The sequence below is a fragment of the Trichomonas vaginalis genome, chromosome IV (genome assembly GCF_026262505.1).
Source record: "Trichomonas vaginalis G3 chromosome IV, whole genome shotgun sequence".
Taxonomy (NCBI): Eukaryota; Parabasalia; order Trichomonadida; family Trichomonadidae; genus Trichomonas; species Trichomonas vaginalis.
Genome location: NC_067206.1, coordinates 30,576,425 through 30,603,062, shown reverse-complemented (window position 1 = coordinate 30,603,062; position 26,638 = coordinate 30,576,425). Strand labels below are relative to the sequence as shown.

The 26,638-nt window shown below is 27.3% G+C and overlaps 8 protein-coding genes across 8 annotated transcripts, besides 9 other annotated features; 6 read left to right on the top strand and 2 right to left on the bottom strand.

Annotated features, from left to right (window-relative positions):
- Positions 1-3,326: 3,326 nt before the first annotated feature.
- Positions 3,327-4,136: a mobile genetic element.
- Positions 3,327-4,136: a terminal%2Cinverted (terminal inverted repeat of Banshee-A1 transposon ID:TVAGG3_0197250).
- Positions 4,137-4,672: 536 nt separating this feature from the next.
- TVAGG3_0197240 (uncharacterized protein) lies at positions 4,673-5,174 on the top strand (the record flags this gene model as incomplete). Its single annotated transcript, XM_001314348.1, has 1 exon — positions 4,735-5,133. One exon carries the CDS (start codon positions 4,735-4,737, stop codon positions 5,131-5,133), a length of 399 nt encoding a protein of 132 aa, XP_001314367.1.
- Positions 5,175-5,592: 418 nt separating this feature from the next.
- Positions 5,593-6,495, bottom strand: TVAGG3_0197230 (Jun kinase kinase protein; the record flags this gene model as incomplete). Its single annotated transcript, XM_001314349.1, has 1 exon — positions 5,593-6,495. One exon carries the CDS (start codon positions 6,493-6,495, stop codon positions 5,593-5,595), a length of 903 nt encoding a protein of 300 aa, XP_001314368.1.
- Positions 6,496-10,205: 3,710 nt separating this feature from the next.
- Positions 10,206-11,230, top strand: TVAGG3_0197220 (RNA polymerase II transcription regulator recruiting protein; the record flags this gene model as incomplete). Its single annotated transcript, XM_001314350.1, has 1 exon — positions 10,222-11,004. The coding sequence occupies one exon, from the start codon at positions 10,222-10,224 to the stop codon at positions 11,002-11,004; it is 783 nt and encodes a 260-aa protein (XP_001314369.1).
- A 2,828-nt stretch (positions 11,231-14,058) lies between these two features.
- Positions 14,059-14,096: a terminal%2Cinverted (terminal inverted repeat of MuDR-5_TvMULE4 transposon ID:TVAGG3_0197210).
- Positions 14,059-15,255: a mobile genetic element.
- Positions 15,218-15,255: a terminal%2Cinverted (terminal inverted repeat of MuDR-5_TvMULE4 transposon ID:TVAGG3_0197210).
- A 1,031-nt stretch (positions 15,256-16,286) lies between these two features.
- On the top strand, positions 16,287-17,117 carry TVAGG3_0197200 (RNA polymerase II transcription regulator recruiting protein; the record flags this gene model as incomplete). Its single annotated transcript, XM_001314351.1, has 1 exon — positions 16,287-17,117. One exon carries the CDS (start codon positions 16,287-16,289, stop codon positions 17,115-17,117), a length of 831 nt encoding a protein of 276 aa, XP_001314370.1.
- A 1,454-nt stretch (positions 17,118-18,571) lies between these two features.
- On the top strand, positions 18,572-19,416 carry TVAGG3_0197190 (RNA polymerase II transcription regulator recruiting protein; the record flags this gene model as incomplete). The annotated part of the gene is made up of 1 exon (XM_001314352.1): positions 18,589-19,335. The coding sequence occupies one exon, from the start codon at positions 18,589-18,591 to the stop codon at positions 19,333-19,335; it is 747 nt and encodes a 248-aa protein (XP_001314371.1).
- Positions 19,417-19,872: 456 nt separating this feature from the next.
- Positions 19,873-19,914: a mobile genetic element.
- Positions 19,873-19,914: a terminal%2Cinverted (terminal inverted repeat of ISTv3 transposon ID:TVAGG3_0197180).
- A 651-nt stretch (positions 19,915-20,565) lies between these two features.
- Positions 20,566-20,607: a mobile genetic element.
- Positions 20,566-20,607: a terminal%2Cinverted (terminal inverted repeat of ISTv3 transposon ID:TVAGG3_0197170).
- A 1,581-nt stretch (positions 20,608-22,188) lies between these two features.
- On the top strand, positions 22,189-23,124 carry TVAGG3_0197160 (RNA polymerase II transcription regulator recruiting protein; the record flags this gene model as incomplete). Its single annotated transcript, XM_001314353.1, has 1 exon — positions 22,189-22,461. The coding sequence occupies one exon, from the start codon at positions 22,189-22,191 to the stop codon at positions 22,459-22,461; it is 273 nt and encodes a 90-aa protein (XP_001314372.1).
- Positions 23,125-23,777: 653 nt separating this feature from the next.
- Positions 23,778-24,579, top strand: TVAGG3_0197150 (pseudouridine 5'-phosphatase protein; the record flags this gene model as incomplete). The annotated part of the gene is made up of 1 exon (XM_001314354.2): positions 23,797-24,462. One exon carries the CDS (start codon positions 23,797-23,799, stop codon positions 24,460-24,462), a length of 666 nt encoding a protein of 221 aa, XP_001314373.1.
- Positions 24,580-24,673: 94 nt separating this feature from the next.
- TVAGG3_0197140 (6-phosphogluconate dehydrogenase family) lies at positions 24,674-26,134 on the bottom strand (the record flags this gene model as incomplete). The annotated part of the gene is made up of 1 exon (XM_001314355.2): positions 24,717-26,102. The coding sequence occupies one exon, from the start codon at positions 26,100-26,102 to the stop codon at positions 24,717-24,719; it is 1,386 nt and encodes a 461-aa protein (XP_001314374.1).
- Positions 26,135-26,638: the final 504 nt, after the last annotated feature.

Here is a 26,638-nt window from a genome sequence, read left to right as displayed (position 1 = left end):
ATTACTACCTTACTAACCAGATCTTAACTCTCATTACTACCTTACTAACCAGATCTTAACTCTCATTACTACCTTACTAACCAGATCTTAACTCTCATTACTACCTTACTAACCAGATCTTAACTCTCATTACTACCTTACTAACCAGATCTTAACTCTCATTACTACCTTACTAACCAGATCTTAACTCTCATTACTACCTTACTAACCAGATCTTAACTCTCATTACTACCTTACTAACCAGATCTTAACTCTCATTACTACCTTACTAACCAGATCTTAACTCTCATTACTACCTTACTAACCAGATCTTAACTCTCATTACTACCTTACTAACCAGATCTTAACTCTCATTACTACCTTACTAACCAGATCTTAACTCTCATTACTACCTTACTAACCAGATCTTAACTCTCATTACTACCTTACTAACCAGATCTTAACTCTCATTACTACCTTACTAACCAGATCTTAACTCTCATTACTACCTTACTAACCAGATCTTAACTCTCATTACTACCTTACTAACCAGATCTTAACTCTCATTACTACCTTACTCATCAGATATCTAATTATTTACATATGATTTCTCACATCTCACTCAAGTCTCATTACTTACCCTATCTTTTTAACCTTTTCTGATAATTACTGAAATAACTAAATCCTTTTTTTAGTTTAATTCTGATATTAAATTTTTAAAATCTCTTTAATTTTTTGAACTACGCCTTTAATTTGTAATTGCCGATTTCACAGATTTGAACCATTTAATAAAATAACATTATTCAACTTAATCATATCAAACATGGTAGTTTGATTTTCAGATCTACATTTTAAAAACCTCTTTATTATCTTGAGTTATACTTTTATTATATAATACCTGAGTTCATAACTGAAAACTCTTAATTAGAGTACAATATTCAACTTAATCATAACAAGATTTGTTGAATTTCAAATTTGATTTATATCTTCCATCACTTAAAACTCTCACAGCTTACAATATAAGCTAAAAAGTATATTTTCATAGTAATAAAATTAATTATTAAATTTTTTACTTTTTCCTTTCCAAAACTAGAAAAAAAGGAAGGGAAAAGGGAAAAAGAAGAAAGAAAAGAGAAAAAGAAAAAAAAGAAGAGAAAAGAAGAAAAAATAATAATGAGCATATTATATAATTGTGGTCATAGGCCGAGTGGCGTGGAAAGGATGTCGCCCTTCGGGCTCCACCCTTTCCACGCCACGAGGCCCGATTTTTGGCCACTTTTTTGATTTTGGCCGCGTGCCAGCTCCTGGCAGACGGCCCGCAAAATTGTGCCAGTTTGTACAACCCTACCCGAATCTGCAGGGATTTTAAAAAATTCTTTTTAGTAAAACTTAAGGATATTGTATCAGATATATTGGTATGGGCAAATTCAATTTTAATACAATATTCATCGTGATATTGCGCTAACGAAGCATTCAAAATTGAGAGGGTAATCCTCCTACTCTCAAATAAACGTACATGCTGGTGCACCCTTAACTTTTAAAATTATTTCTATATTTTTTGAATAGAACTAAATGTGATTCTAAGGTCATACATATATATTATTTGTTTTTATTCGTCAATTAATTTTTTACTTTTTCAATAATTAATCAAATTCTCATATTCAAATTTTTTAATATTTCTGTTGTTTTCAATAATTCAATTATCAATCTCCCAATCCAGCACTCCATTTATATATATTTCTTGAATCTCCGATCAAAATTTCCTTATTTTGAGATCGTTTATTCAATTTCTAAATATTTTGATGTTCCCGATTTATTTTTCCTTTATTTGTCATGTTGTTTTTCTACTATATACATCATTTCAGCAATACATATATCAGAGCTTAATTTGATGAATCATTTTTGAACCAAAGATTACTATGACACAATTCAAACTAATTGTGCTTCTTATCGTTATTTATATTTTCTCTTAAAATAATGGGCAATTATTCAAAAACAAACTTAGCTTTCAGTTAAATTAAAAAATAAAATATAATATTTCTTCAAATGTCTTAATTAGATAAAATCAAGCTAATTAAATGGATAGAAAGTTTTATACAAACAATAAAAACAATATAATAACAAATCAATCTATAAAGCCGCAAATAATATTGCACCCCAAACAGTAAATGCACCCATTGTAAAATACAATATTTTGTCTGCAAATTTTGGATGTGTTTCGTGCAGTTTTTTCCACATCCAAAATCCGACGAATGGGCAAATAGCGACCCCTCCATAATAGAATAGATCTTCTGGTCTATTATGCTCGTCTTCTAATATTTCGGGTTCATTTTGTATATTTTCTTGAATAATATCATAAAGATCAATTGGAAATCCTTGGGGTAAGGGATGATCAAAGCGAAATCGCTTTCCTGCCTTCGTCTTATAAATGTACTGTCTTTTGATCAAATCTGATGGCGGAGGAATATTGAAAATTGACGTTTTCGAAATAAAATCTGGTGTAGGAATTGTATAATTACATTCATAATCATCATTCATTACATCATTGCCATAAGGATTGATATCACAATTACTATCATCGTAATAACAGTAATCTGTTCCTACAAGTGGCATGAAAATGTGAATTATGATTTTTCAATCATTAGCGGAGCTTTCAAAAATTGAGTGAGTGAAAAATTTTACAGAATAAATGATTAATGATTATAAATATAATAATGATTGAAAATAGTGGAATGAAATTTTTTTATTGTCATTTTTCTTTGACAATCAATCTAATTTTAAATAACTTAAATCGCTATTACTTGACAATGGCACTGATCAAAACTTGTTCGTTAAATTGAATAGAAATATATAATTCGTGATTTCTTGTATTCTGCGAATAGTATGAGTTATACTATAGATTTGTTTTACTGGATAAATCATTTGAAAATTAATATTGATTGAATAAATTGAATAATTGTATGTGTATCTCACGCTTCAATTTTGAATGGGAGATAGGCAGTTGGTGTAAGTGCTATATATCAGATGATGATAACAAATTATCATTTTTTTGTTCAGCCAAATTTAGTTTACTTGGTCAATCGTTAACAGTTAAAGATTAAAATAAAATTGATTTTTGTTTCCCTATTTAATCACAAAATAATTCTCTTCATTAAATGAGAAAATTCAAACTTTTTTATCAAATTGAAAAAAATCTAATTTAGATATATTTAAGTTTTGCGTTTTAATTAGAATTTAATTAATATATGAAATTTTTATTTATCAGCCATGGATTGAAGGATTTATATATTAATTTTAATAAAATTAATATATGAAATTTATAATCAATCTCCATTAATTAGATTCAATTTATGTCTAGAAAATCCTATCTTGCCTTTTATTTTTTTCTCGCTGTGAAACGTATTCGGTCATTTTTTTAAAAATTAATTTTTTGTTAGAGATAAGAGCTAAAACTCGGTAAACAACTTCTTTATGTCTAGAAAATTCTATCTTGCCTTTTATTTTTTTCTCGCTGTGAAACGTATTCGGTCATTTTTTTAAAAATTAATTTTTTGTTAGAGATAAGAGCTAAAACTTTGCAGACAACTCCCCCATGTCTAGCAAATTTAACATTCGTCTCCCATTTTTATATATTTGGTTTAGAATGTTCGAAAATGCGTAATATGGTCATTAATATTAATTGAAAAGAACCTTGAATTAATTCAATCTGATCTCACAAAATATTTTAAATTACAAACTTTGTAGTTTGAATAGATAATTAGTATTAAACTCAAATAACTGGTTTATTTTTGAATAAAAATTATTTGAATTTATTCAATTTTGTGAATTTTCCTTCAAAAATCAAGTTTAAATATCTTATTTGCCATATAATTATAAATACAATGAAACATATTCGAAATTGAAAAGAATGACTTTTTCTGTTCTTTCAATCATTCAATTTGAATTTTGCAATATTGTATTTCTCATTAAATAGCTATTAAAAACAACAAGCAATTTAACTTACATTCAAATTTATTTGTGTTGTATTCAATCTTCTCAAAACTTATAATTTTCGGCTATAGCATGATTATATGCTATACAATATAATAAACCTATAATAGTATCATTCTTTCAATTATTTGAAGAGAAAACCGAAAAAATCTATTTTCGGTCTATAACAATAGTTAATAGTTTAATAAAATGATCAAAATGTTGTTCTATCATGATATAACATAAATAAATTAAATTGTAAAAAAAATTGATAAGACTATTTTTTAAGAAAATGGTTCAATGTTATTCAAAAAATAAATAATATGATCGTCTCAAATATTTATATAATATTTTTCATATTTTTCTGCATCAATTAGCAAAGCAGCTCGATACAAAGCATATTTGATCAGTAAAATTAATATCATGTTGTTTTTGTTCTCATTTCAAATTGAATTCAATATTCATCGAGCTCATCGGACATTCATGATGCAATGCATTTTATGATATATTTTTGATACTGTTTAAATTGAATTCTGTATCAATTTAATTATTCTCGAATTATTTAAATTCTAATTAGTAACTAAATTATATTTCCTTGCAAAATTCGCGTTAAATTCGAATAACTTTGTATAATCAACGTATATTCACAATTCTCAAATTTGATTCACAAAATATTTGAATTCAATTCTTAAATGAACGCATCTTAATGTTATCATTATTATACACAAATCTTCCTCAAATAATTCAGATTGATTTAATTGAACCGCCATATCTCAATATTTTTAAATGAATGTATCACCCCAAGTTCAGCCAAAACCAATGATTTTATATAATACAAAGAGAACCACATCTCAAAGCAATAGAGACTTTGAGCTTGTTAAGTCTCGCTCATTATATTTAGGAGAAAAATTAAATATTGTTAGTGGTTATTTGAAGCATTTATATGGGAACAATGTAACTGCAGTCTCATTATTATCACGAGCTGATAAACTCGAAAGAATAATTGGTATTTCGGTAGACAGACTTGCCAGAAGAAATAGGCAAGCTTTATTTTGTTGGTTCACAGAAAATTGGGAGCTAATTCAGCCAATACTAATGCAGCCTGGTCGCATAATAGTGAATTCGGCACCAAAAATAGAGTCAATCGACGTTTCAGATCTTTCTAGATTGTTGAATTATCATTAATATTCAAATTGTTTTTGATTTGTTATCATCCTTATTTGTGCTGTACTTTAAAAATTTAGTTTATTCTATCATACGTCTTATTTTTATTAAGTTTGCTTTTTCATAAAATTTATAATTAAGACATTATCTTCAGAATGATTGGATAAAAAAAAGAAGTCTATGAACACAAATGTTTTTGCTTGATATGAACTTTTATTCAAGTAGATATGATTCAAGAAAATTAAAGTTATCTTTCATTCTTCTTGTATTCTTCATGTCATTTATAAAATTGACTAGAATTATATTTTAAAATAATAGATATCAGCGATATTCAATCCATTAGAAATTCGTCATTTATCAATTTTGATTGTTTCAAATAATTAAATTATATTATTTTTATAAGTACTAAATAATGTACATCATGGTTATTTATATAACAATAAACAAATAAGATTACAAGCAAAAAAGAATGAAAAAATATTAATGTAATTTCATCTTTTGGAGTCTTGGTTGACAAATAAAGCTTATTTGTGATCGTGAACAAGTTCTTCTGCTGTTAACAATGAATGTGTTGTGAACGGGTTTTTTAATAATTGCAATCGACTCCTCGTGGAAAATAGGATATTCGAACATCTCATCAATTGTTGGTCTCATTTCTGGATCTTTTTGAAGGCATTTGTTAACAATTTCGGCATATTCTTTGTTTTCGATCAAATCAATTCTTGGTGGCATCATCATAAGATTATGGCAAACAGTGTTACGATCATTACCAATCCATGGAAGTTTTCCTGTTGCCATTATGAAAAAAGTAACACCAATTGCCCAGATGTCTGCTTTCAAGGAATCATGCGGCAATTTTGATAAAATTTCAGGGGCCATAAATGGAACAGAACCTGCGTATTGGATGTCTAACTCATTTAGGAGATGTTTTGCAGATAATCCAAAATCAGTAACGCGTATTCTATCATACTGGTCAATTAAAAAGTTTGCTGGCTTGATATCCAGGTGAGCAACGTTTGCATGATGGCATGCACGAATAGACTTGAGGATTCCCATTGAATATTTTATAAGAAGCAAGTTTGATATTGAATTACGATATTTCAAAAACTTTTCTAATGAACAAGGGCAGTATTCCATCAATAGATATACGGAACCTTGATAGTAATCATATCCGTAAAGCCTGATTACATTGTTATCGTCAACATCTTGCATGCTCTGAATTTCGTTTTTATTGAATTTTGATTCTAAAACTGATTTTAGAGCAAATTCACGGTCATAAGCAGGATCGTAAATCTTGTAGACAACACCACATGCACCACATCCGAGGACATCTAAGAATCTGAAGCCTTTCATCTCGATATAGCATTGATCTCTGTCGTTCATTCGAAAAATGAAAAAAAATTGAAAGAGCATTGAAATGTAAAAATATGAAATAATGACGATTTAATGAAATAAAATGATTTAGTAATATATTTGGGATAAATGTATATATTTTTGTTTGGAAAAGTTCAGAAGTAATTTGTGAGTATTCAAAAAATGACATTTTACATTTAATATTTTTATTATAAAATATCATTGAAATTAATAGTATATTAAAATAGATACGAATTAATATTTTGAATATTGAAATTGATAATGTTTGAAATAGAATTCAAGTTATTAATTTTCAGAGGGAAACATGAACCATAATATAGATATCAGAATTGTCAATTAAAAAAATGGGTATTGATTTGATTGAATTATGTTTTCTGAACTCACTGAAATCATTAATGATTTTATTTTTATTAATATTTTGCATAAATTTCTATTTCTTGAAATGTTTTAATTCAGTGAATCTATTCAAAAACATCTCAATAACTAAAAATTTGAATTTGATTTTTTTCATTTTTCTATTGTTTGAAAAGCAATATACTATATTTCTTAATAATGAATTGTTGAACAATTTAAACTTTATTTACGATTTCCGCAAATTTTTTTTATTTTCGTTCTAAAATTTCAATATAGGCATCCAATATATAAGTTTAATAATACTTGTAACATTTCACATTAAAATACCAAAAAAATAAAATATTCATTTCAGAGAATCATTATTTTCTCCAATTTTTAGAACACTATTTCTTAACAATTTCAAATATTTAACAATAATAAAAATTACAAATTTTCATTTGACAAATTGAAAAGAGATAAATCAAAGGTTACCATCAGTTCCATAATATGCATTTTGTATTGTTAGTATTGTACTTCAATTTAAAATCTAATTTCGCTTAGGAATCAAATTCCAAAAGCCTCAAAAATCAATCAAAAGTTAATCAAAACTTTCATATAAGATGAGATATGTGTTACAACTGATTTTTTCTATAAACCAAATTAAAATCTTTATTTATAAATTTCGGAATTTATGAAGGAATTAACTCTCTAAAATTATGTATAAATAATATCTCATATCCTATGTATTAAGATATTAGTGTTAAAGTTGAATTTTGTCAATTCGGGAAATTTTTGACGATTCCTCAATTGAAAAACATTTTCTTGATTCAATAAATGATACTCAAAATTGGTACTACTTCCGCTTAACAGAATATTGTTTATTGGAATAGTAACTGAGGTATATTGCAAGTTAGTATCATTATTATTTCAACCAAAAAAATGAGTGTAACTTTAATGGATTGATCTAAAATAATTTACCGGAGAAAAAAAATATCATTCTGAGGGATATTCGTACAAGGCCCAAAGGGGAAAAAAGCCTACTTGAGTAGCCTTTAATCCATGAAAAGCTAATTGAATAAATAAGATGTTAAAAATTTTCATTCTAAAGAAGACGAATTTTATATAAAATGAAATTTCAAGATTGAGTCATATTATGATTTCTATTAGAGAAAAACGCGCCAAATCGCTTCTAAGGTAAAATAAATAAAAGAAAGATTCGACATAAATTAGAAATTTTCTAACCATATATGTCTTAAAATCAACTTATTCTATTACAATTTTACAAAAAGAGTTAACAAAAAAAGGTAATAATTTTTTTTTACAATTGAAGATTTGAATTGTAAAGTATTAGAACTTGATTTTATGAAATGTATGTATTGAGTGTTAGATTTTTTGAATAAAATATATATAATTAATGAGTATAGTCCACTATATATAGCAAAAAAAGATTGTTGGTAAATTATGTTGAATAAAAGAAAGAATCATTTGAAATATATTGAAATAATAAATCGAAATATTAAAATATGGATGAAGTTTATTGGCATAACTTATAAAATGACTTCCAATAGTTTGTCTGATGTGAAAATTAATGAAATTGGTAAGTTAAATCGACCAATAATAATGTGAATAATTGAAGAGAATTTTAGGGAAGATTTAATATGAAAATGAATTTGATAATTGATGGATTGAGAATTTAATATATATAAAAATAAACTAAGATATTATGAATAAATATTTTTTGAAACCGATTTAAAAAATTTGAAAAGAAAAATAAAAACGATATTTAGGATCGATTTGAAAATTTAGTTGAGAATAGTTTTAATAACTAGAATTAAAGTGAATAATTTTTTAACAAAATTAATATTAAAGAAATCAATATACTGCATGTCGTTCAGTTAAAATGTATTGATATGCATTTTGAATATTGATTAGAAAAGTTGAATTCAATAGTGAATTCTTAGCTCAATTCTTTACTGTTCAAAATGGAGATTTTACGATTTTAATAGAACAATTTAACAAATTAATTGAGTATATAGATATGGGGTCGATTTTTGTTAAGTTGATAACAAAGTTTTCTAAGATAATTCAAATATTTGAATAAAACCGTTAAAACTTTCACTTTTGAAAAATATGATTGATTTTATTGCATAAATTTTCGAACTCAAAGGTATGAAAACCAAAATTGTTATATACAGGCATAATAGGGCGGTTATCAAGGCTTCCTAATACTTTGAAAAAGAAAATTGAAATTCAATTATTTTTTTTTAGTTCAAGATACAAAAATTGTTTCCTCCAATCAACTGATCAGTTTCATACACGATAATGATTATCAATATTCTTTTATTCTGCTTTTTTGAAGAAATTTACAAAAAGAAAAAAAAACAGTTAACAAATTTAACTTAAGATACCAAATAACATTTTAACATCATTTATTGTATAATTTTTGAGTATAAGTATATTACGAAATTCAAGTGTAAAATAACATTGTTATATTTACAATATGCAATTGCAATTATCAATAAAAATTAGATTTATTAATATAATACAAGATCATTAATAAAAATCAAAAATTATGAAAAAATAATAATTGCAATTTAAAAATTTGGTTGCCATATATGCAAAATGCATTAAAATGAATAATGCAGAGATCTGTTCACATGGTTAAAATTCAAAAATGGAAATTGAGAAAAAAAATGAATAAATTTGAAATAATAGAATATGATGTAAGATATATGTACACAAAAAGTAAACATTGATTTTAATGATTGTAAAATTGTCTTTTGAAATTTTAAACAATAGCAATTTTAATTATTTCTCGTATATTGGTTAAACAAATTTACTAGCCACGAATAATTGTTTTGAAATTAATATTTGAAACTTTTTAATATTGTGTGGATGATTTACAACTATTCAAAAAATTAAATAATATTCAAATATAAAACTTTATCTTTTTGGATCTAATATTATTACTTTAATATTTCTTTTTCGTATTTTTGTTAACAAAAATTAAAAAATATATTATTTAAATTTAATTTAAACAATGATATAACAATAATTTTTCTTTGAGTACTGAATTGAAATTTTTCAATTAGCAATTCAAAATTTAAATAAGAAAAATTGAAAAATCGATTTTTTTTATTTTTGTTCACTAATATTCAATACAATTTCATAATCTTTCTATTAACAAATTCCCAAATGAATTTTCAATGCTCACAAATTTTAAACTCAATTTTCACAATTATCTATATCGGCTTTATATATTTTTGTTTTTTTATTTTCCTATCTATTTTACAAAGAATATTTTACTTTATCATTTAATTTCAAAGTTCTTTCTTTATAATACAAATATTGAATAAGGTCTTTCAAAAATTATTCATATTTTTGTTCTCTAATTAGCTTTCAATGATTAATCCACAGATTAACATCTATGATACACTCCTTAATGGTATTCAACCGGAACATGCTAACGATATTAGACTTGTAATGTATAAGTTCATAATAAACGAATTCTCATATGACAAAGCAATAGCCGAATTGAGAAGATATTCTTCGTCGACCGATCCAATTGATAAACTTCAAAAGTTAATGTGTGTTTCGGAACACCCTTTACCAAGTAAAAGATATCCATCACAGAATTATATGGAAAAGAAAATGAATTCATGGTCACAAGCTGAAGACCAAAGGTTACTGGCTGCAATACATCGTTTTGGTCCAAAAGATTGGACACAGATTTCTTTATTTGTTGGGAAAAATAGAAATAGAAATCAATGCTCCCAAAGATGGCTGCGTTCACTTAACCCACTTATAAATAAAACATCTTGGAGTCAAGATGAAGATCTTCAACTTCTTGATTCTGTCAGTAAATATGGACTCAGATCATGGACAAAAGTTTCTTTAGAGATGGAAGGACGTACTGATGTTCAATGTAGATATAGATATCAGATCCTTATGCGAAAAAATCAAGGAAATATAGCAAAATATAAACAAAATTTAGAGCAGCATTTGCAAAGTCAGCAGGGTCAATCTAATAAAGATGATAATCCGAAGGAAATACAAATAATAGATGATAATAATATCAATGATGATAGGCAAATCAAAATTGATGATTCACGAATAGATAATTTAATGGATATGATTAAAGAGATGGTTTCAGATCCCTCATCAGTATTTAATTTTGTTGATTAGGGAAACAATTTTTATATAATATAATTATTTGTTTTTTTGTTTATGTGTAAATTGATTTATAGATATCGTTTGTATGTAATTGATATACTCAATAATATTTTAAAGATCGTTCAAATGAAAATTAATTTAGGCTTAAGGATACCCTTACATTGCGTAGTTAGAAAGAGAATATGATATTGTCATGATTGCGAAAGTTTTAGGCTCCAGAAATGAATATACATCAAACTGAAACAATTGATAAATTGAATGAACTTTTGAGAGGTTCTCAAATAAAAAAAATTATCTAATTTTTTACAATATTACTATTATTTTATCCACATATGTATATATAGTAATTTGAGAAAACTTTTAGGAAAAAATAAGTTTAATAAAAATCTGAATTTTACTTGTTGTGGGATTGTTATTAATTGACACTCCAGACGTATTACTAATAGTTATGCGTATGCAATTAAAGTATTTCTGATGGACAAAATGTGAGATTTATATCAGATAATTCATTTCTACTATTAAGTTATTCATTTATGAGTTTGCACTTATTCGCACTAAATAAATAACTATTAAAAATTGTTTTAATTAATTGACACCATATAATAGAGTGAATTTTGTTTGATCAAACAACAATAGATGATAGATATAAAGCCAAGAAACTTGCTATTAATATGCTCTACTTGCTATTTCAATGTAAGTATGATATTTTCTAAATGTTTCGTTCAGATAACTTAGATATATTAGTCAAAATTTGAAATTTTAATAGCACATATATTAAAAATAATTATTATTCATAAAAGATTAATGAAATAGTAAAAAAAATCAATCAAATTATAAAAATACAACATTTAGAAGAATTCTTATTATCCTTCAAAAAGTCAGTATTTCTGCTGTAATTTTCTACAACATTGTAGTTATTGCACTTTGTCTATGGATTTGTATATATGTTATATATAAATTATATATCTAAACTGCCCATAAGTGCAATTTTTATATAAATTGTTTATTTCTTTAACAATTTCATATAAAATATGCTTTTTTAAGCGTATCAAAGCTGTGTTCTTAATGTGCATGGATATATCAAGAAAAATGTCGAAAAAAAATGTGAATTCACAAATTCACTGAATTTTCACCGTTTTTGAATTTTGCTACAGCACTAATATTAAATAATACTAAAATCTTCTGTCTTTGTAAAAGAATAAATTCTGACAAAAAGTGCTCGTTTAAATTTAATGATCATCTGTATGACTAAGTGGTAAAAAGTGTTTATGACCAAAAAAGGGTTACATGCTTAGTCTATTTTTCTGACAGGATACTCTAGATTTACATGATCTCTATTTCATATCTCCGTTTTTAGATTCTTCGACAGATTTTATGATAGAAAACCAAGATTAACAAATTTCCGGCATGTTAATGAAGAAATCTGCAGCTACCCTCAATATTATTTCAATAATCAGTATCGTTTCTCTTACAATTTATTTTTTTTCTCAATAATTTAACAAGAAATAACAATACACACTTGGTTTTACGTATAAAAGCTAAGTTTCGAACTTAATCAACTTTACTTACTTAGCAAATGAATATTTTGTGGTTGCGAGTTCTGAATGCTGAAGTTTTAGATTTCTCTATAAATGATATCATTGCACTTACAATGTTGTTCCAGCCTATCGCATAAATCATAGAAAATCCAAAAAAAAAAAATAATATAAAGAAAATTCATGTCATGAAGTTCAAAAAATACCGTGTAACATTAAAATTTGTTATGCATAATACATTTTAGCTATTATTGATTTTTTTTTAATTTTCGAGAAATTGAATGGTGAGTCCGATAGAGAAATTTTTAAAAATCCTAGTGCCTCATAGAAGTAATTTCCCTCGTCTCCCATACTTCCAAATGTATGCATATGACATAAACTTTTATGCATTACACAAGTGGCCAATAATATCTATAGAGTAAAAAATTAGAAATTTAATTTTTTTATATGATAGTTATATTTCAGATTTGCGAGCGTAACTTTTTTCTCCATGGCATACTTGTTTTAAGAGCAAATGATCAAAATCGTCCTTCAATTATTGAAGGAGCTGATATCTTTTGAAAATTGAATTGAAAGAGTATTCAATTTTCAAATTTCCTCTCAATTTTGGAAACATATCAACTCTATGAATTAACAATTATGTGCCTTCACAGTTTATCAGTCATATAAGGTGCTTATAAAGAAAAAAGTTACGCTCGCAAAATATGTTTTTATATAGATTTCACATAAAATAATTATGTAATTTCTAAAAAGAATATTTTTGTTCTTGAATATTAAAATGTATTGTAGTTTAAAAAGTTTTAAATATGTTGCTAAAATTTCAGGTTTATAGCTCATGTCTAGCATGACTTCTTCGTATGCGCAAAAAATCTGACACGTAAGGGTATCCTTAAGAGCAAAAAAAGATAATGTTTTATTTCAACATAGTTTAAAACTGATTTAAACGATGTATCTTATTTGATAAGTAAATAATTGTGATAAATTTGAGTTTTTGTCGTTGATAAAGATTTATTGTGATGTATAGCAAATATATGACAAGTAAGTATCGCATTTTTAACGTTAATAAACGCATTAAAAAATAGAAGACTACGTCGAGTATGTTCGGAATATTGATAAACCAAATTTATATATTTGCTTATGGATAACAGGAAAAGAAAATTCACGAGCCCATATATTATATTTGAATTTAAGGAAAAGAATCATTGTTTATATATAAAATTTCTTGAATTTTATAAGAACAAGTGGATTGGGTGAAAGATCATAAGGACAATTTCTTTATGACAGAAATTTAAAATTTAAATTGAAGGGAATTTTAAAAGTATATTATATAGGGAATTATTTTCAAATTGCGCTTCGTAAAAAATGATAAAATGACATAGAAAATGTACTTCAATTTTGAAAGACATAATTCGAGTTTCATTTATTTAAAATGCCATATTTCGAATTGTTAATGAAATTAAAAAGTAAAATCAATATAAACGTTGGATATTGAAACAGGAATTTGAAACAATTGAGAATTAAAAAAGCTAAGGAGAAAGGGACAGACTAGCCCATTGTCACTTTTTAATTTAGCAAATGAACGCTTATGGAGTGGAGTTTTTGGGTAAATCTGATTTGCTTATAAATGAAATAAAATCAAAAGAAACCATATTGGCATTATATTATGCAAAAATAAATGATCTTACTTAGTACTTTTAAAGTTAATTTCAGAAAAAATTTGACACAATGGTATCCGGCACATACAAGTGGTGTACAACCAAAATATAAGTTAGTTTAAACATATATTGCTATATCTCATGATCTTACTTAGTACTTTTAAAGTTAATTTCAGAAAAAATTTGACACAATGGTATCCGGCACATACAAGTGGTGTACAACCAAAATATAAGTTAGTTTAAACATATATTGCTATATCTCATGATCTTACTTAGTACTTTTAAAGTTAATTTCATGAAAAATTTGACACAATGGTATCCGGCACATACAAGTGGTGTACAACCAAAATATAAGTTAGTTTAAACATATATTGCTATATCTCATGATCTTACTTAGTACTTTTAAAGTTAATTTCAGAAAAAATTTGACACAATGGTATCCGGCACATACAAGTGGTGTACAACCAAAATATAAGTTGGTTTAAACATATATTGCTATATCTCATGATCTTACTTAGTACTTTTAAAGTTAATTTCAGAAAAAATTTGACACAATGGTATCCGGCACATACAAGTGGTGTACAACCAAATCTTCGACTCGATGAACTTGTAATCGAGTTATATTCCAGTGTTGTTCCTTCATTCCTGATTAAGTTGCAAATTAAAGGTCTGGATTCAGAGAGAAGTGTTAAAGTTATCAAAAAAGTCACAAGAGATTTCGAAGAAATGACACAATTTAAAAAAGTCGAATGCATCAGTATGCTTGAAGCTGTTCAGAAAGGTCTGAAAAATGATACACTTGATCCCAACATTGTTTACTCAACATTAAAAATATTATTGCAAAGAAAACATTTGATTTAATAAACATTTAATTTATTATAATTAATTTTTTATTACAGTATAGTAAAAAATGCTATAAATAAATTATTATATTTTATTAAAATGTGACTTTTAATAGTAAGTGAATAAAATAAATCAGGAATTGGGAAAGAAATAAGGTTAATTAAAAATAACGAAAATTATAAGTTTAAGGTTAATGAAAAAGTGACAATGGGCGAGTTTGTCCCCCACTCAAAGCTAAGATTTAAAATATTCATTTATGTAAGTAATAAATGAAAATTATAATAATATTAAATTATAAAAATTGAGAAGATATTATTTGAAAAAGGACTTTTGATGTCTATTGAAAAATATAACGTTTGTTAAATCATGAAATGATTGATTAAAATAATGGTTAATAGAATGATTAAGCTAATAATTAATAAATATGAAAAATTTTTATTTTATAGCTGTATTTTTGGATTTAGGCAGGAAAATACTGAGAAAGAATAATTACATGATAAATAAAATTGAGATTAAAAAGTGTATATTCAAAATTAATAGTGAATTTAAAATATTCAGATAAACCGGAAAAAATCATCACAAAATTATTATGCTAGAAAAAGATCCTGTTGAATCAGATAGAAATGAGACTATCTAATTTCTATGGTATCATAACACCCTATTTAGCAATTAGTATTCTTCAATTACCACAAATCAAAAATATCGAAAATAATTTAAAAAAAATTATCAAACTTGAAATATCGAATTCTTAAATGAATCACATTGAAAATAAATCAAAAATGATTGAATCGATTATATGTTCTTAATATGTAACAATTTAATGAATTACATTTTCGAAATATTATTGGTGTAAAAAAATCAAAACAATCAATAATTATTATATGTTTTGGAAATTAAATCAAAAAAATAGTGAAGTTGATTTAGATGATGTAAAGTTAATGATTTGTTTCAGAAAATCAAAAGATTTTGAAAAATTTAAATTGAGAAAAAAAATCTAGGTAAATTATATTTTGATTTGGTTAACAGAGATAAAAGTAAAACATTTTTGAGGTGATTGGTTGAAAGTTTGCAAATTACCTCAGACTTTTCAGAGGATTGAGTGGCAACTCAATCCTCTGAAATAGTCTGTGGTAATTTTTAGTCTCTACACTATTTCAATATAAGCTCCATTTTTAAACAGTTTTTAAAAATCGAGCATTGAAAAGTGTGATGAGACTTTTAAATTAATCAATTTTGGCTCTCAATTTCCATTTAATTTTAGATGTATTCTGAAAATGCATGTTCACCTAATAACAATCTCCCACCAGCGTTTTATGATGAAATCCTTTTAGGTCTAAACCCCGATCAAGTTCAACCTATGAAAGATGTGTTTTCATCCTTCATTACAAATAATATAGATTATCAGCAGGCAAAGCTCCAATCATTAAATCTAACTGGAACAAGTGAGCCAGTTGATAAATTACTTTCATTTATAGATGTTCCAGATGAGCCAGCCTCAAGTCCAACTTGTGACTTCTGTCCATCTAATCAGAAAAAATCCAAAGCTTGGACATCCTATGAAGATCGTAGACTTGTCGCTGCAATGCATAAATATGGCCCCAGTGATTGGACCAAAATCTCTGAGTTTGTTGGCAATGGCAGAAATCGTAACCAATGCAGCCAAAGATGGCTTAGATCCCTTAATCCTATAATCAACAAAAGTCAATGGTCTATGGATGAAGATATCAAGCTCATTAATGCTGTCAATCGTTACGGCGACCGCTCTTGGACAAAGGTTGCAGCTGAGATTCCAGGCAGAACAGATGTTCAATGCAGATATAGATATCAGATCATAGGTAAAAAGTATCCTAGAGCATTGGGTATTGAACAGAGCCAGTTTTTCAGTCAGTGTTATCATCTTCCAACATATGAAAATCATGTAGCATATAACACAAGCCCAGCTCCAAAAGTTATTGAAGTGAAGAAAGAAACACCAATAGTTGCAATTCAGAAGGAACCAGCTGTTGATATTGCAGATCTTTGGTCTTCAATTCACTTGTTTGACATGATCAAAGAATTGGAGACTGACCCAACATCCTTCTTTAATAACTAATGTTTGATTGGAATTTTCTTTTGTTTTTTGTTTGATTTTCCCATAATGGATTACTAAAAATCTGACCTTTAAAAAGTAATTTATTTATTCCAATTTAATTGGCCTGAAACCATTAATTTCTAAAATATTTTTCAAGAATAAAAATTATTTTGATTAAAAAGATCTTAAAATATTTGAAATCCCAAATTGTTATTGATTTAAATCATTTATATTTTAAATAAAAATTTCAAATTAAATAATTTAAAAAAATATTTTTCATTATGAGCATTCGGATTAAATTATCGTTGTTTATCAAAGTTTAATTTTAAAAAGATTATAAAAACCTATTAATAGTCAATTTTCAATAAAAATAGAAAAAAAAATCAAAAAAGCAATAAAGCAAAAATCGTTGAAGGAATATGCAACCAAAATAATTATACCAGTTTAATACCCTTTTCGGAGAGAATTAAATATTATTTTAAAAACATTAAAAGGATAAGAAGCAATGAAAAGGGCAAAAGAATCTAGAAAAAGGAGTAAAACGATTGAACATTGATTTGGCCAGTTAAATTGCATTTTTAATTTGGATGTGAATATTCCTGAACAGAAATGTGAAGCAATATGGTTTAATGATTCATTATGTGTATAAATTTAAAATGCACTAGGTCAATTGTCAAAGAATTCTTAGAAAAAAGCTGTACCCAAAGCATATAAACGTTTAACCCAAATAATCAGCTGAAAAATGCCGATAGAAAAATTAAATGGTTTATGTTTTATTGTAACAGAAATTTCTAAAGAAACCTCTTTGATTTCTTTGCAAAACCAATAGATTCAAATAAATTAAATTCATGAATATTTGATATCTTGATTCACTGATTAATATTATGAGAAGGAACAATTAAAATTGAAGGCCAATTTTGTTGTTTTTTTGTGAAAGCATATCGAGACGAAATATTTGCTTATCCGAGTATTTAAAATATAATATCAGAATTTTTCGATTTGTAAATTTTCTTTCAATGGTTGATTTTGTTATTAAATGTTGTTTTAATAAAATTGATAAAGATTTTATTAAATAGAGACTGCGCAATGTATTATTTTTTATTTTGTATTTGACATTACGATTTTTCTTTTATTGGAAAATATTAATCACTGTTATATTCCAAATAGGCTGGCGTAAAAAGTTTTTCAGTTGTATATTCAGAACTTTTTCAAATGCTGAAATCTTCCTTATTATTTTTGTTTAATCTTTATATAAATATTGATATTCAAATATGAATTTGAAAAAAAATTCTGAAGTAATTCAATTAACAGATTGAATACTTCCTCATAGCAATATCATTATTTGAAAGATTCAAACGATTTTCAAAAATATGAAATTCTTCATAGCATCTATTTAATGTAACACTTCAGTGTTTTCTGTTTGAGGTGCCTATTCAATATTTTGAATTCAATTTTCTATTTTATTAATATATTTTTTTCACTTCAAATTTAAATGTCAATCAATAACCGTGGCTTTATTCAAGATAGCCTTCTATCTACTATTCCAGCTGATAAGCTTCGACCTGTTCAAATTGTTCTTTATAAGTACCTTACCCAATCAATAACCCTGGATGAAGCTAAAGTTGCTACCACCTCTATTCTTGATGATGATTCTATAATGAATCAACTAGAAGACTACATTAACGTCCCTGATGAATTACCAGCTCAAACTTCAAGGATAGAAGATATTCATAAAGTTAAGAAAGTTGCGGCTTGGACTCCAAATGAAGATCGAAGACTCCTCGCATCAATACATAAATTTGGGCTTTCAGATTGGCAGAAAATTTCAGATTATGTTGGTACAGGAAGAAATCGAAACCAATGCTCTCAAAGGTGGATCAGATCATTAAATCCACTTATAAACAAAAATGGTTGGACGCCTGACGAAGACTTACAATTGAAGAAAGCTGTTTCGCTTCACGGTGTCAAATGCTGGACAAAAGTTGCAGCAGACATGCAGGGAAGAACTGATGTGCAATGTAGGTACAGATACTATATATTAGTTAGAGAAGGACAGATAAGAAAAGGCTCAAAGAAAGCTAATTCAAAAACAAAACGAATCATTCCAGAACAAAAACCTATCAAGGCGGAAGATTATGAAAAATATTATATTCCTGATATTATTGATAATTCCAAGGATGAATTTAATCTTTTCCATTTAGAGTTTGATAACCAGTCATTATTTGATCTATTTCAATAATGCGAATATGGTTTTATATTAAATTTTTGTCTGTTTTCTAAAAAATTGATTGATTAACACAATTTTAATTTTAATAATGGGATGTTTGAATTTCTTGACTAGTGAAATCAATTAATTTTAGTATTCTGATACAGAAAAAAGATATTATAAAATCCTCATTTTTTATTTAATTATTGATAATATTTAAAAGTTTCTGTTAAATTTCTATTAACAGATCAATACACTACACGAAAAATCTTTATGAATTTAATCTACAAAATATTTAATCTGATTAAGTTAAATGCATGCTTTGCTTTACTCAATTTAAGTTCGTATGCAATTATAATAAGAATAAAAGCATTTGTATTTACTGACGGTCCAAAATGAAATCAATATTTGAATTCCTTAAAAGATGAATCCATGATTAGAGATTCAAATTTTTGTTTGGATATATATAGAATGCCTGATTTGATTTGAAAAATATAATTATTATTTTGATTTTATCATTTTGAGATAAATGAGTTGGTAATTCATGGTCATAGATCTTTATTAGATATTTTGTTCCATATTAAGTTCTGTCAAAATGTAAGCTATTCAATTCTATCGTCGGGGGAAGTATCACAAATCTATCAATTTTTTTGTAAAAGTATACAAAAACATATGGTGTTCAATTAGTTTATAATAATATAAATATTAAGATTATCCAAAATAAGAAAAACTAGGTTTTGAGAACACTTTTGAGATGATAATCAAAATATTTTGATTGAAAAATAATATATTATTTATCAGATATAGAATGGATTTTTTCAAATTTAAAAATTCTGAAAAATAAACAGTTTTGTAAAGTAAAAAAAATGAACGAAAACTCGAGACCTCGTATTCCAAATGAATGGGTAAGATATATGTATGAAAAACTTGAAAGTGGTGAGTAAGGATGTCAATTTGGAAGAAAAGTGAGAAAATTTTGATTGTGAACTCATCTCTAATATTTTGGCTCCTTAATATATTTGAATCATGATCTTTGAGAAGAGTTCTCAAAAGTATTCACAAAAGCTATTTTTCCTTGAAATTTAAAAATCCTGTTTATCATATATTACCGAATTCAATTCCCTACATATTTCAAAATATTCTATGAACATTTCAATTTTTGAAAAAAACATATTTTTTCCAAATATATTTATTATCATATTTCTAATAATATTTCCTAAAGCGTCACTTTTTACTTCCTCGACGATTATTTCCCTCTCAAAAAATTCAATAGCTTACATTTTGACAGAACTTAATATGAAACAATTTTAATGATATGAATATTTAAATGATTATTTTAACTTAAAAATATTTGAATTTTGGTTTTTTAATTAAACTGAACTGATTCGTCCAAAAAATGTATCATTTCCACTTGTTTATTCTTGTTTTTATTCGAAAAATCAAAAATTGCTATTATTGATATATCGCAAATGTTGGCCAATTTTAATCCAATTATGATATTTGTGTTCCAAAGCTGTGAATCAAGTATTCGATTCGACTTTCATGTTTTCATTCCTCTGATGTCAGAAATATTGTCCTCAATCTTTGTGGATTGTAGTTTCCCTATCAAAAATTTGAGAAATTCACAAAAGTTATTTTTATTTTCTATGTTTATTATATTAACCTGCATATGTTTTTATTTGTCCAACCATTTTAAACCGCTTGAAACCGAAAAAAATGAGTATTCAAAGATATAAAATTGTTTAAATAGCAGGAACTGCTAATAATTAGTTCAATGATTATATTCATTAATGATTTACTAAATTTGAATAATTATCAAAATTTTGAAATGGCAACCGTTTTTGTTCAGTTTGTGATGAAAAATTACAGGTATTTTATAAAAATTTTAGATAATACATCATGTCATTTTACGTTTAAGTTCCGATATATGTGAATGCTAGAATAATTTGATTAAAATAAGATTTTAATCAAGTTTTGAAATTTTAAATTTATGTATTAAATTTAACTAGCAATCTATTGAAATTATGGAATAAAACGATATAATGTACCTCTAAATTGAGTTATATCAAAAGAATTTATTTTCAAATCAATATTGACTCAAAAAGATGTTTTTACGGTAGTTGCGATATGAAAACAATCATAATTCAAAATGGAAAATGGTATTTGCTTTGTTTAGAAGGCTAATTATAGAGATCTCATATTGGAGAAATCGAAGAAATCGTAAAATTACACTAAAACTTTATTGAATTCCAATGATAATGCTTTATTATAAAGAGAATTAGTAGGCTCACATCGTTTAATCTGAATTTCAATATTACGTCTTTCAAAAATCTTTTAAAAATAAAGGAATTTGAATGCATAAATTCAGAAAACCTTATCAAAAAATTGAAAACAGATATTTGGTCATATCATGAAATTTGAAAAGATAACAAATACGAATAATTAACCCAAAATATTGCTCACCAGCTAGTGCTCGTTAATTCATTTATATTTGGTTGATGTCACATATCAATTTAGAAAAATATATTTTGAGAATTTTATTTTTTGAGAGGCTGATTTTAAATTGATAAATGGACATGTCAATGCAAAAATTCATTCGGCATAATCGAATAAAATAGGATATTATGATCTGTATATCAGAATATACCCAATAATGCATGAAACGTCGAGCACGTTTTTCATGAAATAAAAAGTTGTTGAACAGAATTTTTTCCACACCCCCTGATTGCTCAGAAAAATTTGTAATCAAATTAATTGTAATACCATACTAATACGGCTGAAACTTATTTGAACCTTATAAAAATACTATTTTATTATCAATTCAATATCAAATTTTTTCTCAATTCATAGCTTTTCTATTCAATAAATCTGAGTTTACACAAATTAATGTTCGATCCTCAGATCACCATCTATAACCATATCATCAAAGGGGTACCACAGAATAAAGTACAGTATATTAAAAAGCTCCTGTTTGACTATATAAAGAATGCAATTTCATTAGATGAAGCAAAAGTTAACTGTTGTTCTAGTATTGGTACTTCAGAGCCAATCGACAAAATGGAGTGCCTTATGAATGTACCAGAAGTAGCCCCACCAACTTCACAGTTTATCCTAGACAGGATCTCCAATAACAAGACAAAAAATATGGACTCAACTTGAAGACCAAAGACTACTTGCTGCAATACATAAATATGGCTTAAATGATTGGACAAGAGTTTCGTTTTTTGTTGGCAATGGAAGGAACAGATGTCAGTGCAGTCAGAGATGGCAAAGATCTCTTAATCCCCTCATCAACAAAAATTCTTGGACAAATAATGAAGACTTGACACTTTTTAATGCAGTAATGAGGTTCGGTTTGCATAGCTGGACAAAGGTTAGCGCCCTTCTTCCTGGCAGAACAGATGTACAGTGTAGATATCGGTACCAAATGATATCGAAAAAGTATCCACAAGAATATAATTTATATCTTTATAATAATTTTTTAAAGCTACAAGCAAATATGAATAGCTCTGATAATAATGAGCATGAAATATATATAGATAATTCTAAAATTGAGACTAATGAAGAGAAAAAGATAGAAATTGAAGAGAATGAAAAGCATATTCCTTCAATTTTCGAGAATTTAAATCTTTTTGAATTAATAGATGAAATAAGCGCCGAAGCTGGTTCATTATTTTAAACACGAGAGAATAAATTAATAAATTGTAAGGTTTGATAAGGAATCATGTATTAATAGATTTATTTGTAACTAAAAATCCAAGAACTATATAGGTTTTTATCGTATGTCAATAAAAATAATTTTTATTGAAAAACAATTTCAAATTATTTCTTTTGTTTGTTGAAACTCAAGTATTTATGTTACATTCAATTTTGGTGACAAATACTATGCATTTTCTTGTAAATGTTTTTGATAATTACATAAAAGAAATAATATTTGTTCGATGGTAAGATAAGGAGTGGAGAAAATAAAGAGTGAGGATCTAGTTAAGCCGGCAGAGACTGATTTTGAAGAAAGTAATTTCTTGAATATCGCAAGAATTTCCTTCAATACAAAATGTTTGAAACCAAAGATGTAACATATAAAGTCTGTTACTATTTTCAACGGTTAATAAAATTTATACAAATGAACAAATTTTATTTGAAATTTTTTGGAGGAGCACATACAACATTTTCTATGAGTTCTCAATTGAACAGTTGTATTTTTCCCCTTTGTTCTGGTTTTTAATTGCATGTATGTCAATGTTAAAGGGAGTTTCGACCACTGCTATAATCATGGATGTATTTTTATCGAATTTGAACTGTTTGATAGACCTTTCAAATCGCTGTGTCTTGTAACATTTATTGAATGGAAGTATGTTTTTATAATATCACTACCTGAATATAGCTTGTTTTTTGGAATTTGGTAAAATAAAATTTTCCAAAAATTGATTTGATTGTATAGGTCTGAAATATCAGAAAAAATCGTTTATTGATGGGTTTATAAAATTCAAAAAAATGCTTGACGGAATCGAAGCTGTATTTTTCGATATGGATGGTACTATTCTAAATTCATTGATGTTGCCACCAATGGTTGATAAAAAGTTCTTTGCTGCACATGGTCTTGAAGTTCCAAAAGATTTAACCGCAAAATTTTATAGCATGAGCTTTACTCAATCAATGGAACTCTTTCAATCTCTTGGATGTAAGGGAACAGTTAAGGAACTTTATGACCAATGGATCTCATTGGCCCATAAATTATATACAGAAGATGCTGAAGTAAAGCCAGGTGCTGTTGATTTGATGAAATTATTGCGTGAAAGGAATATTAAAACAGCTATTTGTACAAGTAATGCTCGTGAACTCGGAGAAGCGATCGTTAAATCAAAGAACTTAAGCGAATATATTGATACAGTTTTTACTTCTTGCGAAGTAGAAAAGGCTAAACCAGCCCCTGATGTTTATTTAAAGGCAGCATCTTATTTCAATGTTGATCCAGCCAAGTGCTTGGTCTTCGAAGATTCAGTTTCTGGCATAAAATCTGGTCTTAGTGCTGGAATGCATGTTTGCGCTATCTATGATACTTTTTCTGCAAAACATGATCAAGAAAAGAGACAATTAGCTCACTACTATATCCAAGATTTTACCCATGTTCTTGATGGAACATACGAGAAATTGAAATGAATATCTATCAAGGAATTATTTACATAAAATTTCATCATTATTGCTAATAAATAAAGTTTCCAAATGTATTAAATATAAAATTTTTCAAGTTGACAATACAATAAATTAAATAAAAACATAAAATATGATATAAAAACTTTACTAAAATGAGATTTTGAACATCCGTCTTTATAATTAGCATGTTCTGTTAATTGGTATGTATAGAAAAAGTATTGAATTTAGGATAGAGATAGATAATTTTTTAATAAATAAGTTTAAGCAGTCCACTCTGTATGGAAGTGGCCGCATTTATCAATTCTTTCGTAAGTGTGAGCGCCGAAGAAGTCTCTAAGGCCTTGGATAAGGTTAGCTGGGAGCTTAGCTCTTGTGTATGAATCGAGGTATGAAAGGCAAGAAGAGTAAAGTGGGACAGGAAGAGCCTTGAGAGAGCTGTAAGCAACGATATTACGAAGTGATTCAAGTCTCTGTTCAACAGCCTCTTTGAAGAATGGAATCAACAAAAGGTTCTTTGTCTCCTTTGTGTAGTACTTGGAAATATCATTCAAGAAGTCAGCTCTGATGATGCAGCCGCCTCTCCAAACCTTAGCGCACTTTGAAATATCAATATCGTAACCGTTCTTCTTTGAGAATTTCTGGATCATGCATAAGCCTTGAGCGTATGAGATGATCTTTGAAGCGTAGAGAGCCTTTTCAAGGTCTTCAACTGTAATTTTGATTTCTGAATTCTCAATGGAATGATGATTGATGACTTTTTCAGCTTCGACTCTCTCATCTTTCAAGGATGAGAGAACTCTAGCGTAAACGGCCTCACCAAAAGCAGGTGTGCAAGCTGGGATATCGTAGGAATCCTGAGATGTCCATTTTCCTGTTCCTTTTTGTTCTGCAGCATCGACGATTAAATCAATCAATGAAACATCACCTTCTTTCTTTCTCAAGACTTTCTCTGTGATTTCGACCAAATAGGACTTGAGAACACCCTTATTCCATTCGCCGAAGATGTCTGCGATCTCATCGTTGGATTTGTTGAGAGAATTCTTGAGTAAGAAATATGTTTCGGCGATAAGCTGCATATCTGAGTATTCGATAGCATTGTGAACCATCTTGACAAAGTGACCACTGCCACCTTTGCCCATGAAGTCAACGCATGGCTGGCCATCAGCAGATTTGGCTGCGATTGGTTCAAGAATTGGCTTGCAACGTTCCCAGTCCTCTGGAGCTCCACCAAACATCATTGATGGACCATTAAGAGCGCCTTCTTGGCCACCAGAAATACCCATGCCAACAAAGTGGATTCCTGAGTCAGCAATTTCTTTCTGACGTCTTTCTGTATCTGGCCAATGGGAGTTGCCACCGTCAATGATGATATCGTTCTTTTCCAATAAAGGCTTGAGTGACTTAATAACATCATCAACGTATTCTGCGTTAACCATAACAAGGAAAACACGAGGAGTCTTAAGGTTCTTGACAACCTCTTCAAGTGTCTTGTAACCTGTAATGTTTTCCTCCTTTAATTCGAGTAACTTCTGTGTTCTTTCCCATGAGATATCATAACCAATAACTTTGGAGCCATGATGAGCGAGGTTCCTTGCGATGGAAGCACCCATAACTCCTGTTCCGACAACGCATATATCATCTGTCATGATAAGATAAAAATGATGTTTGGCATTCAAAAGACTTTACCATTCAAATTTGATTGGTTCATAAAAAAATCTATGTTTGTTGTTCTCAATTTCGAAAATTTTTATTTATTTCGAAACATCTTAAAATGTACTTGATTATTTAGCAAAAGTTGGTCAGAAGTGAAGACCACATGAGTACTCAAATCATTCAATTATGATTGCATTCAATTTCGATAAAACTAACGATCAGTTGTCACTTTTAGGTTCAATGAACGAATAAAAAAATTTTATAATAAATTCGATAAGTTTATGGATAAAAATAATATGTGGCTACTTGACGATTATTGCGGTTTAAATTGAGAGTGCTCTTTGAAAAGTTGAAACAACATAATTTTATCTATTTAAAGAATAAACTTAAACCAATGTTAGTATGTTTCAGCGTAAAAAAACGAAAGATGGTGGTATTTTTGTTCGCAACTGATTAATGCAATATTTATCATATTTATCGAATTATGGAAAGCCAACAGGCTGATCATTATGTACATATTTATCAATAT